Source organism: Oncorhynchus gorbuscha, unplaced genomic scaffold (genome assembly GCF_021184085.1).
Source record: "Oncorhynchus gorbuscha isolate QuinsamMale2020 ecotype Even-year unplaced genomic scaffold, OgorEven_v1.0 Un_scaffold_2620, whole genome shotgun sequence".
Classification (NCBI taxonomy): Eukaryota; Metazoa; Chordata; class Actinopteri; order Salmoniformes; family Salmonidae; genus Oncorhynchus; species Oncorhynchus gorbuscha.
The window spans coordinates 55,836-66,375 of NW_025745122.1; the positions used below are offsets into that span (position 1 = coordinate 55,836).

A 10,540-nucleotide genomic window follows, 5' to 3' on the forward strand; every position below is an offset into this window, starting at 1 on the left:
ACTTCTGAAGTTGTTTAAATTGTTTACAAGCTAGCTAATGTAGTTGGAATATAATAACGTTGACATTCATGGAAAGAAAGTTATATTTAATAGGCCCTCTACAGGTGAAACATTGCGTCTCGCCTAGGGCGGAAGGCGGCGCAGCTCCCTGGATAGCGCTCTGGGATAGGCTGTTGCTGAGCTACCATGAAGAATGACAGCCGTCGAGACTTCCGGTTATAGTCATAGGGCGATAACGATAGGAGCGCAGTTGCAGAATTTATAATAGGAGCCACAATGGCGGTTGTCGTCTCTTGAAAGGGCTGTGGATGTTATTAAATCCACTATCATCGCCCTAAAGATAGGCCTGGTTGATTCCCAGAGCCATTAAAAATAAACTGGAACATCTACTGCACATGAAAATACTATAATTTCTGATCAATATAAAATTAACAAGAGATAAAATTATATTAAAAGGGACCATGTAAACAGTACCAACCGGGTCAAGTTTTCATTTTGTTCGAGAAACAACATCGGCTGTTAATGACGGCTAACTGTTTGTTTATTGAACTACAAAACCGTAAATCTAAGGAACAATAACCCTAAACTAAGCTTGGCACCGGACAAGGGAAGCTAAAAGAAAAGGGACTTATTTTTTCTTTCGTTTTTTACCAAACAGCATGCTAGCTACACAGAGCTAGCTAGCCAAATAGAAACGGAGAAGAGCGCACAATGCTCCGATTTATTGTTTGGGCCTTTTCAGACAGTTTCTCTAACTAGCTAAACGCACAGGCCTTAATTTTAGTGGCTTTTTTGGCACTAGTAACCTCGATTTTTCTGCTTTGACAAACCATGCTGCCGAACGACTTGGATAATGCGTGAGGACTAAACCTGGGCAGACTATTTTCTATTTGTCGGCTTGCTTAGAACACTGGATCTCATTTTACCGGATTTCGGAGTATTACTCTCCCGTTAATGTATTATCTCGGCTACAGAGGCCCACGCTCGGGAGAGGTAGGTTCCGCAGCTGACGTGAGGAATGCCTGGGTCGGATAGACACCATGGGACCAAGAGGAAGCCGGAATCCAACAGTAGCATTGCCCTGCCACCCCAAACAACGAGTGGTAACAGCGGGCCACACAAGCCCCTGGTCCTGCCTCATACCTCTGCGGGCAACATGACGAGCAAGGACTGTAACCTTCAGTCAAAGTCGTCAGTGCCATCTTCTTCCAAGCGCAAACGGCATAAATCAGCCAAACATGGACGTGAGTCCGAGGTGGCTCAGGGCCCTGGTTTTTCTGCCCTCACCTCCACAGCGCCTCCTTCCGTTAGCGCCGTGAAGCCGCTGGTAGAATATGACGACATAAGTTCCGATTCGGATACTTTTTCGGACCCGCCTGCTGAAAGAGGGTCTGGGGATCGGTTAGAACCTGTCCCAGATTATAGTAAAGGAGATGGGGGCGGGGCTGTTGGTAGAGATGGTCGGGAACATAAGCACCGACACTCTCGCAAAAAGTCGAAGGATCCCAACAAAGTTAGAGACTCTGGGGAAGGGGGTCAGAGTACCAAGAAAAAAGCAGCAAAGACCGTGAGAGAGGGAGCTCTGGGAAAGTCAAGGAGAAGGTGGCCTCCCTGTCCTCTGTAGCATCCCTGTCCTCCGGGTCACGACGTCAGGGTCAGCTGGAGGCTGACTTGGGGCCAAAGCGTGGAGAGTTGCCCCCTTCCACCCAGGCCCAAACTGCAGCCAGTGTGGGAAGCACCACATCCTCCTCCTCGTCATCTCGCAGCAAGGAGGGTGGCCGCTCCGGGAAGTCTCGCAAGGATAAGCCACAGAAGACAGAGGGACGGGAGGGGCGTGAGGGTCGGGGGATGCAACCGCCAGCCAGAGCACCTCTGCCTCTCAGAAGGTCCGGACGGAGAGGAGCCAACGCAAGTCCTCAAAGAGCCACAAGTCCAGCCCTAGGGGCAAGGGGCAGCCTTCCTCGAGCAGGGGAGCCCTCGCCGGAAGGGAACAGCCCCTACACAGTCCCCCAGCCCCCCAAGGAGAGGGGGTAATGGAAGCCCCATGATCGGTGGTTACAGCCAAGAGGTGGACAGCTACCACCACCAGAGACGTAGGCCGGCCCCACAGAGCCCCAGCCCCTACAGGGAGATGTCCAGGCGGAGTAGGCAGAGGTCGGACAGCCCCTACGCCAGCAGGCAGAGGTCTTCCAGCTATGAGCGAGACGACAGCCCCTACTCCAGGAGACGCTCCATCAGTCCCTATGGTAATCGCAGGTCCTCCAGCACTAGCCCTGTGTCCCGGTGAGTATTATAGCCTGACCCAGTCACCTTCCATTCAGCCTGCCTCGTATTCACATTTATGCTAGTAGTGTAATACGTACCAAATCACACTCTATTCCCTTTATTCAGCACTACTTTTGACCAGGCCCCATGAGACTGGTCAAAAGTAGTGGACTACAACGGGAATATGGTGTCATTTGAGACACAAGCTAATACTAACATGTAGCTATGGACTACTACTAGCCACCCAATCTGTTGGTTATTCACTCACTGTATGCATGGCATGCACCTCCACACACATAGGCATATTCACCAGTGCTGTCTAACACACACGTTGATTCTCACAAATGCCCAAGGTGCTTTTTAGAGGCCCAGTAAGATCGCAAACATGATATTGAACTGGTGTTGTTCCTGTTGATGTTCTTATTGGTCATACTGGAACATGGCCAGGCCACTGGAGTAGACACCAGGTCCACTCTGACTGTTTGTTTTCTACCCCCTTTTGTTTGTGTGCTAAAGAAGTGCTTATACTGTGTGTTTGATAAAGTTGCAATATGTTACTTTTTGGGCAACCTGACCAAATTCACATAGACATGTGAGTTATAGATCTGTCATTCTCATTGAAAGTAAGTTTAAGAAGCAGTAGATCTGTTCAATATGCACTATTTCTATGCTTCTTTTTAAGTTTGGTTTTTGCGTCTTACTTTCGGTTTAGTACACTAGCTTCAAACAGCTGAAAATACAATATTTTGGGTTATAGACAATATTTCACAGCGAGTTTAGTTGGTACAATGATGCATTGCTTGTTTTTTAACAAACTGAAATTAGGAGAACTATTATAATTTTTGCAAACAGGAAATGGTGGAGAGATTTCTGCATATTGTACCTTTTTTAAAATCGTAAGTGGTGCGTTAGATAGCTGAGGATTGAGCCTCAGGGTGTTGGAAAGGGAATGGCTAGGCCAGGTTGCAATGTCCTGCACGGGCTACTTAAAACTATGGTCAGGGAAGAGACATTGATTCTATGTTCAGATGTGTCTGTGTGACACGCAGGGCTGTTTCTGCCAGGGAGTTATTGCCTCTTGCCATGTGGTGTAGAGGGGGAAGGGAAACCTATGGAAGGCAGGAGAGGCATCACATTGGGCTCAGACAGGCAAGGCCTGTATGCTCCAGTCTAGGGAAACCCTATGAGGAGCTGTGGTCTTTGGAGCAGGAGAGGGCATGGGTTGGGGGATAGGCTACACTAGCTGGGCAGCGGAGTGATGTTAGCTCTCCAGGAACAGGGTTGGAGAGCCTTGGGCTTGGATGTTGACATTCAGCCATTTTGATTTTGTGTTGCATCAGTGAGTGGACCTTGAGCGTCTGTTGGTGGGACTTGGCATAGCTGTATGATAAAACTAGGCCCTCCATAGTGATTGTTAAGTTTCTCTGCTGTCAGTAGACTCTATTGAAAGATGCTGGTGAATTATTTTGGTGTAGTCTTTTTATTTCATTTTCTGTTATTTAACCTTTATTTAACTAGGCAAGTCAGTTAAGAACAAATTATTATTTACAATGACTGCCTACCCCAGCCAAACCCTAACCCGGACGACACTGGGCCAACTGTGCGCCGCCCTATGGGACTCCCAATCACGGCCGGTTGTGATACAGCCTGGAATGGAACCAGGGTCCGTAGTGACGCCACAAGCACTGAGATGCTGTGCCTTAGACCACTGCGCCACTCGGGTGCCATTTAAGCATGTAGCTAACTGTAGGCTATTTGTTTAGTCTAGCTAATTTTCTTCAATGTCCCAATTATGAACTTACAAAAATCACATTTTAGATTTAGTTTGTAGACTTTTATAAGTTTTCATGCTCAGGGACATATTCACTTGCTACTAGTTTTTTTTTTCCCTAACCTTCAAACAAATGATGGAATCGGAATGTTGTCTCCACAATTAATGGGATACTTAATGATTTTCATCAGTGCCATCTTCTTCCAAGCGCCCTTTGAGGCCGTCATTGTAAATAAGAATTTGTTCTTAACTGATTTGCCTAGTAAAATTTTAAAAATCATCTACTTCCCCAGAGTCAGATCAACTTGTGGATACCATGTTTATGTCTGCATGCAGTTTGAAGAATGTTGCCAACTAGTTAGCATTGTCTCGCAAAACTACCTCTTAACTTCTTTCATACTGGACACAAAGATAAAAATGGTATAGATGAGTTTATCTCACTCTGCCAAAATCCCGAAGTATAATAGTTATCAAAAGTATGTATGGTGATGAGGTGTTTTGAATTTATGTCCCTAAGCTATTTGGCCTAATGCCAGAGGAGTGTTGAGGTTAACCCACAAGACAGTAGACTTCTGGGGGATGTTTGTACACACATTGCTTTAGTCTGAACTTAAAGTAGCCAAAGGTTGTCCCCGTGACTGACCTAATTGTATGTTTGTATGCTGACTAAGGGAATGGGAAGTGTAACTTCTATGGAAGGAGACATAACTCCTATGTGTAAACGCAGTCGGTGTGCTATCTTAGCAAATAGCGCTACCTCTCTGAACTTGCCTCTAACTGAGGTTGGACCAGGGTCCTGCCTCGCCAAAAAACGTGACCGCCAGTTGACCACTTACAAACCAGTTGAGTGACAGAAAAGGATCCAGTTCGATAGCACAATTGGTGAAATGTCAAGCTAGCTGTGGAGTGAGCTTGCCGTATGGCCTTATCTCATTATATAAACATAACACACATTCCGTAGTTATCATCTGCAGTGACGTGCCATTTGTTGTTTTTATTAACACCTTAATACACAAGTGCACAATGCCCCAGTAATGTCAAATGGCGCCCCTTCAAGTTCCTCTTTCTTGGTGCTCACTCCCAACATCGAGAGAGATAGAACTTGCAGCCAACAAGGAATTCTTGTTTTCCTAACATCTTCCCTCCTCTCTCTCCAGGCGCTCAGTTCGCTCCCGGAGTCGTTCGCCGCCTTTCTCCTCTTCCCGTCGCTCCTCCTCTCGCTCTCGCAACAAGAAGCATTCGTCCTCTGCCGGGGCGGGTCTCACAGCAGCCGGCCCACCAGCCGCTCCCCACCCTCATCCCGCCTGCCACTCAACTCCAGCCTGGGGGCGGAGCTTAGCCGGAGGAAGAAGGAGCGCCAGGCTGCGGTGGCTGCAGCTCGTCCCCCCTCCCCTCCACCTTCCTCACGCAAGACCAAAGGGTCCACCTCACGCCCCCCTAAAGCTGAGCCCGAGAGAGTACCTGAGAGAGACTCTGTCCAAGCCACGGACCTCCAGCCTCCACCCATTGCACCCCAGCCCCAGGACACTGTTGGCGAAGAACACGGCTCTGCATCTCCACCCTCCATCTTCTCATCTCCTGCTCCCCCTCTGCCCCCCGGTCAGACGACCCCACTACCTCCACCTCCTCTGCCCTCCACCCCTGTTGCCCAACTTCAGCCACCTACACCCCAGGGCCAGACTGAGTCCAGCCTCGCACCCTCCACAGCCCTCTCCTCCTCCTCCTCATTGTCGTCTCCCCAGTCCAAATCTCCTGCCCCCATGCCCACACGCAGTCCTGCCCGTTTGACACCCATCCACAAGACCTCCACTCTGCCCCCCCTGCCTTTACCACCCATGCTAGTGGGAGACTGCCAGGACAGGTAAGCCATGAAACGCGCATACACACACACACACCTCTCCTCTCCCCAGTCCTGTTGCTTGGCAAACGTGTAGTCATCAACAGAACAGTCATTAGGCCTTTACTGTAGGCTCAGGTTTCACCCAACAGTCAGTCTCTCTGAAACACACACCTGCCTGCAGTACAGTACTGGAATTCTGAACAGATTAACTGAATGCTCTGTAGGCGATGCTTTAGCTGCCATTAGATCACAAGTATGTCAAGTAGTAAAAACAGGCCTACAGGGGACTTAAAAATGATCACTAACTCCTTGCAGCCATGTCAAATTCAGTGCTTCCTCTACAATGGACTGCACTGGCCAAAATGGCTGCCAAAGTGAAACTGTATTTCATGGGTCCCACATCCCTTTGTCATGGTAGTTTGGGATACATTTGTGCTACAGACATATAAGGAAAAGAAAATCCAAACTCACTAGAGAAACGATGATGCGGTGGAGTCATGACATGCTCTTTTTCTCTCCTTCCTTCTTTACCTTTGATCTCTCGCTCTCACTTCTCCTCTCTCTCTCAATCAGTCCGAAGAAGTCCACTCCTCCTCAGAGGTCTTCCAGGAAGGAGAAAGAGGTGCGGAATCGGCCGTCTCTGATCGACCTCCCGCTGCCCCCAACGCTGGCCGGAGGAGACCCCTCGCCCCTCAGTCCCCCGTCTACAGAGCTCCACCTCCGCCCCAGTCCTCTCTCAAGAAGAGACCAAAGTCAGTCCCTATCTGCTCAACCGAACCCACCCTTCTTATCAATCCCCCCTTAACCACCTATCTACACCCCTATTTTCCACAGCCCTCCTCTCCCATCGCAGCCTATTTCCTTTCAACAAAAATAAAAAAAATAAGCATAAGATGGGACAAAGTTATCATCAAGGGCTTATTCCGCGAGGTAAAACATTTCCTAATAGCAAGTCTCCTCGGCTCTCCTGTCTAGGTTTTGCTGTCCACGCTATGGCGAACGCAAACAGACACAGAGCGACTGGGGCAAACGCTGCGTGGACAAGTTTGACATCATCGGCATTATCGGGGAGGGCACCTACGGCCAGGTGTACAAGGCCAAGGACAAAGACACCGGTGAGAGCCCCTGTGTCGCCCTTTCACTGGCATACCTGTGTTTCGTTGTTCTTGAGAGCGGCACAAATGATCACCACGCCTGCGGTATGTGTGTATGCTATGGGGTGTTGTGACTGATCTCGCTCCCCATGTCCCCTTTGCTCTAGCCTCTCTGTGTGTCTTTCAGAGGAGTTTGAAATTAAGCAGGAGACACATTTCCGTTGGGCGTCCGTGTACATCGGACAAATGTGTTTTATTTGGCACATTTATTAAACTTTTGATCAGGACAGTCAACAGATTTGGAACCATAAAGCAGACATTTTCATCCACCCCCTACAGTGGACAATGACGTAATCTGTAATGTTCATGTTGTTCTACCTGCCCTCCAGGTGAGCTGGTGGCTCTGAAGAAGGTGCGTCTAGACAATGAGAAGGAGGGCTTCCCCATCACGGCCATCCGAGAGATCAAGATCCTCCGCCAGCTCAACCACCGCAGCGTGGTCAACATGAAGGAGATCGTCACAGACAAACAGGACGCACTGGACTTCAAGAAGGACAAAGGTGTGTGGAAAGGGAGACTGTGTGTGTGTGTGTGTGTGTGTGTGTGTGTGTGTGTGTGTGTGTGTGTGTGTGTGTGTGTGTGTGTGGGGGGGGGTTGTGCTTGGTGTATGTCTGTGCCTGTATGCGTGTGTATGCACATCCTCCTTACCCCTGCCTGTCCCGTCAGGTGCCTTCTACCTGGTGTTTGAGTACATGGATCATGACCTTATGGGTCTGCTGGAGTCGGGGCTGTGTCAGTTCTCCCAGGAACACGTGAGGAGCTTCATGAGACAGCTGATGGAGGGGCTGGACTACTGCACAAGAAGAACTTCCTGCACAGAGATATCAAGTGCTCCAACATACTGCTCAACAACAGGTACTAGTGTAGCATGGTAATGTCACTGTACCAAAACGTCATGATACTTATGATACCAACATTTTAACATACCGTAGTACAGTTTGGTATGATATTACTGAATCTTTCGGCCCTACCGATCTAAAGAACCTGCTAGTGCTTGTTATAAAATGTTTATAAAGTCAGTTGAATTGAAGCATCAGCCACTGGTCTCGTTTGCACAGGTCCACTTCACTTTCATGCTCATATCACGAATGGCAGCTATAATCAGCCAGCTTCATCCCCTGCCAGCCCTCACTCACCTGCTTCTCTCAGCATCCCCTCCCAGCCCTCACTCACCTGCTTCTCTCAGCATCCCCTCTTCATGTACATCGATTCCTCCATTAGTTTTTAAAATATAATTTATCCGTGATGGCGAGTGGGGGTGCAGACCCTGATAAGTCTCCTGATAGAAGTGTACATTTTGTTACATTGGAGCAGCGTACAGTTCGAGTAATGTTGATACATTGTATAATTTCATCGCCTGTTATAACCAAGAACACAGGCCAGTCTGAGTGGACGTTGCATGTTAACTGTCACACAGCCCCTTAGTGTCAGAGGGGTAAACGGAGCACTGCTTCATGACAGGCATGCTAGCAGCTTTACAGCAAAGAAAAGAGCTCGTCTTGAGCCTAAACTGCAGCAACAACAAAACATCTGAGCAATATTACTAGAGATACCTTTTTGTCTTTCTAGCAGGATTCGTGCACATTTTATATAATTTCACAAACCATGACGCGGGCAGTTTTATACTAATCCCGAGGTTCTGACGTTGTTCAGTCATTGTAGAAAAGGCCCATGGAGTTGGTGGAATACTCCTTTAATTCATTGCCATTTACTCAGCTGGGCCATGGGCGCTTTAATTAGGTCAGGTGGAAATGTCCGACAGATCTCAACTCCATAAAAGGAGGAAATTGCCATCGCCTGATCTCGCTGCTTTCTCTTCCTTAACTCCATCTCATCCAGAAGTTCTGTCGTCCATGAATACAGACTACTCAGTAAATATACCACTTTATGGTTAAAGGAATTCCTGCCTCAGTCTCATCCATTCCTCTGTCACCTGACACGTGACCACCTGTTCACCTTCACTGTCAGTCATCCTACCTGTCCAGCTACCCACACAGATTCCAATAATCTTTCAATGGTCCTTTGAGCCGGATGATGACTGAACCAAAGACAGGTGAAAAGGAAATGGAGAGGGAGAGGGAAGAATTGTCTCCACTGGAAGGAAGAAGAGAGGAGGAGAGAGCAGCTGAGGAAGGTCTTGGAACAAAGGAAATATCCAGGAGCTAAGCCTAAAGCAACAAAAGGCTTCATCCTCAACCACCAGCAGCACCAGAAGAACCAGGCAAGCACCTGGTTATCTTAAGGATTATGTGGTCGAGGTTCCGACATCAAAGGGCAAGCCCACCAGAGCTCAAAGAGTTGATGGATCAACTATACCTTTTCAGCCATCAACCATCCGCTCTGAGCCAAGGACCGGAAACTGCTTTGGAGCAGGAAAGTGGTCTATGTGAAGAACCTATGGAGGAGGTAACTCCCACTGCACAGGTCGACCAGCTTCCAGAGGCAGGCTCCGCTCACCCCTTAACTAATGGGAAATCGTCGAAGCACTCTAGACGGAGTGGAAGTTCGACCAGTGGATACCCCTTTTGGAAGCGGCCATGGCAGCCGCCATTCACTAGCCCTCAGCGATTCACAGACCGCTGTCCTACAAGAGAGGATGAAACTATTAGCTTTGGAGGAAATTGAGTGTCAGATTGAGGAGGAACGACAGGCTGATTAACGATGTCACCAATTGGATGTGCAGGCCCGTAGAGCTCTACAGGAAAGGGAATTCATTGCCAAGGACCTAGCACAGCAGCGACGGCACCGTCAAGCCAGAAGGGAATTGGAGAGGCACGGATGGTCTCATCCTTCCTGGAGAGGAACGAACAGGAGTTGACCTGACCACCCCTCCACATGGACCTGAACTGTCTGCCTTTCTTTCCCAATCTGCCCCTCTGGTACAGCATGGCACACAGTCCTCGGAGGCTCCGAGGGTCGGGCCGCTCCGCCAACGCCCTCTATGCCAGTGACACAAGTTAGCATTCCTCCATCTGGACAAAGCATCCTCCTTACGCCTTTCCGCCAATTACTAACCAAGGCAAATCGTTCCTTTCGCCCAGGGCCAGGCCAGTCCTCAAACAACAGGTGGAGGGCTCTCGCCCAATTCCGGCTGCCACAAATGGTCTGGGACAATAGGGGACAGGCCCAATGAGGCCACAGTGGGCTCATCAGAAGTCCCGAGTTTATCCTTCATAGCAACCAGAAGAGGCCAACATTATGAAACTTCTAGTAGCCTCAGCCTATGGAATTCCCAGACCCAAACTGTATACTTTGAAAGCAGGAAAGGAGAGTGAATTTGTCCTTTTGGAAATGGCATTGGAGAGCCTACTGGGTATTCACAGTCATCTGTCAGAACGCTACAAATACCAAGTACTAATGGATCATTTGCGGAGTGCATACAGGGCTGGCCCAATCCTTTATGCACTCCGCAGCACCATACACTGCTGCTCTCCAGGCCCTGAAGGCGAGATATAGTGAGCCACGTCCAGCTAGTCCAGGATGAACTAAACAACATCCTGAACACGTCTC

The 10,540-nt window shown here is 48.8% G+C and overlaps 2 protein-coding genes and 1 non-coding gene across 3 annotated transcripts; all 3 read left to right on the plus strand.

Moving 5' to 3' along the window:
• Positions 1 to 1,018: 1,018 nt before the first annotated feature.
• On the plus strand, positions 1,019 to 5,755 carry LOC124017508 (cyclin-dependent kinase 12-like; the record flags this gene model as incomplete). Its single annotated transcript, XM_046332722.1, has 4 exons — positions 1,019 to 1,567; positions 1,654 to 1,908; positions 1,970 to 2,283; positions 5,194 to 5,755. Coding segments are annotated over exons 1-4 (1,680 nt in total), but the record flags the coding sequence as incomplete, so codon positions are not given.
• LOC124017509 (cyclin-dependent kinase 12-like) lies at positions 5,752 to 7,907 on the plus strand. Its single transcript, XM_046332723.1, is given in 7 exon segments — positions 5,752 to 5,897; positions 6,450 to 6,562; positions 6,565 to 6,628; positions 6,852 to 6,991; positions 7,360 to 7,530; positions 7,697 to 7,825; positions 7,828 to 7,907. Coding segments are annotated over 7 exon segments (783 nt in total). The 5' UTR covers positions 5,752 to 5,796; the 3' UTR covers positions 7,893 to 7,907.
• On the plus strand, positions 6,187 to 6,323 carry LOC124017511. Its single transcript, XR_006835499.1, has one exon. It is a non-coding gene; the product is annotated as a small nucleolar RNA SNORA5 (small nucleolar RNA).
• Positions 7,908 to 10,540: the final 2,633 nt, after the last annotated feature.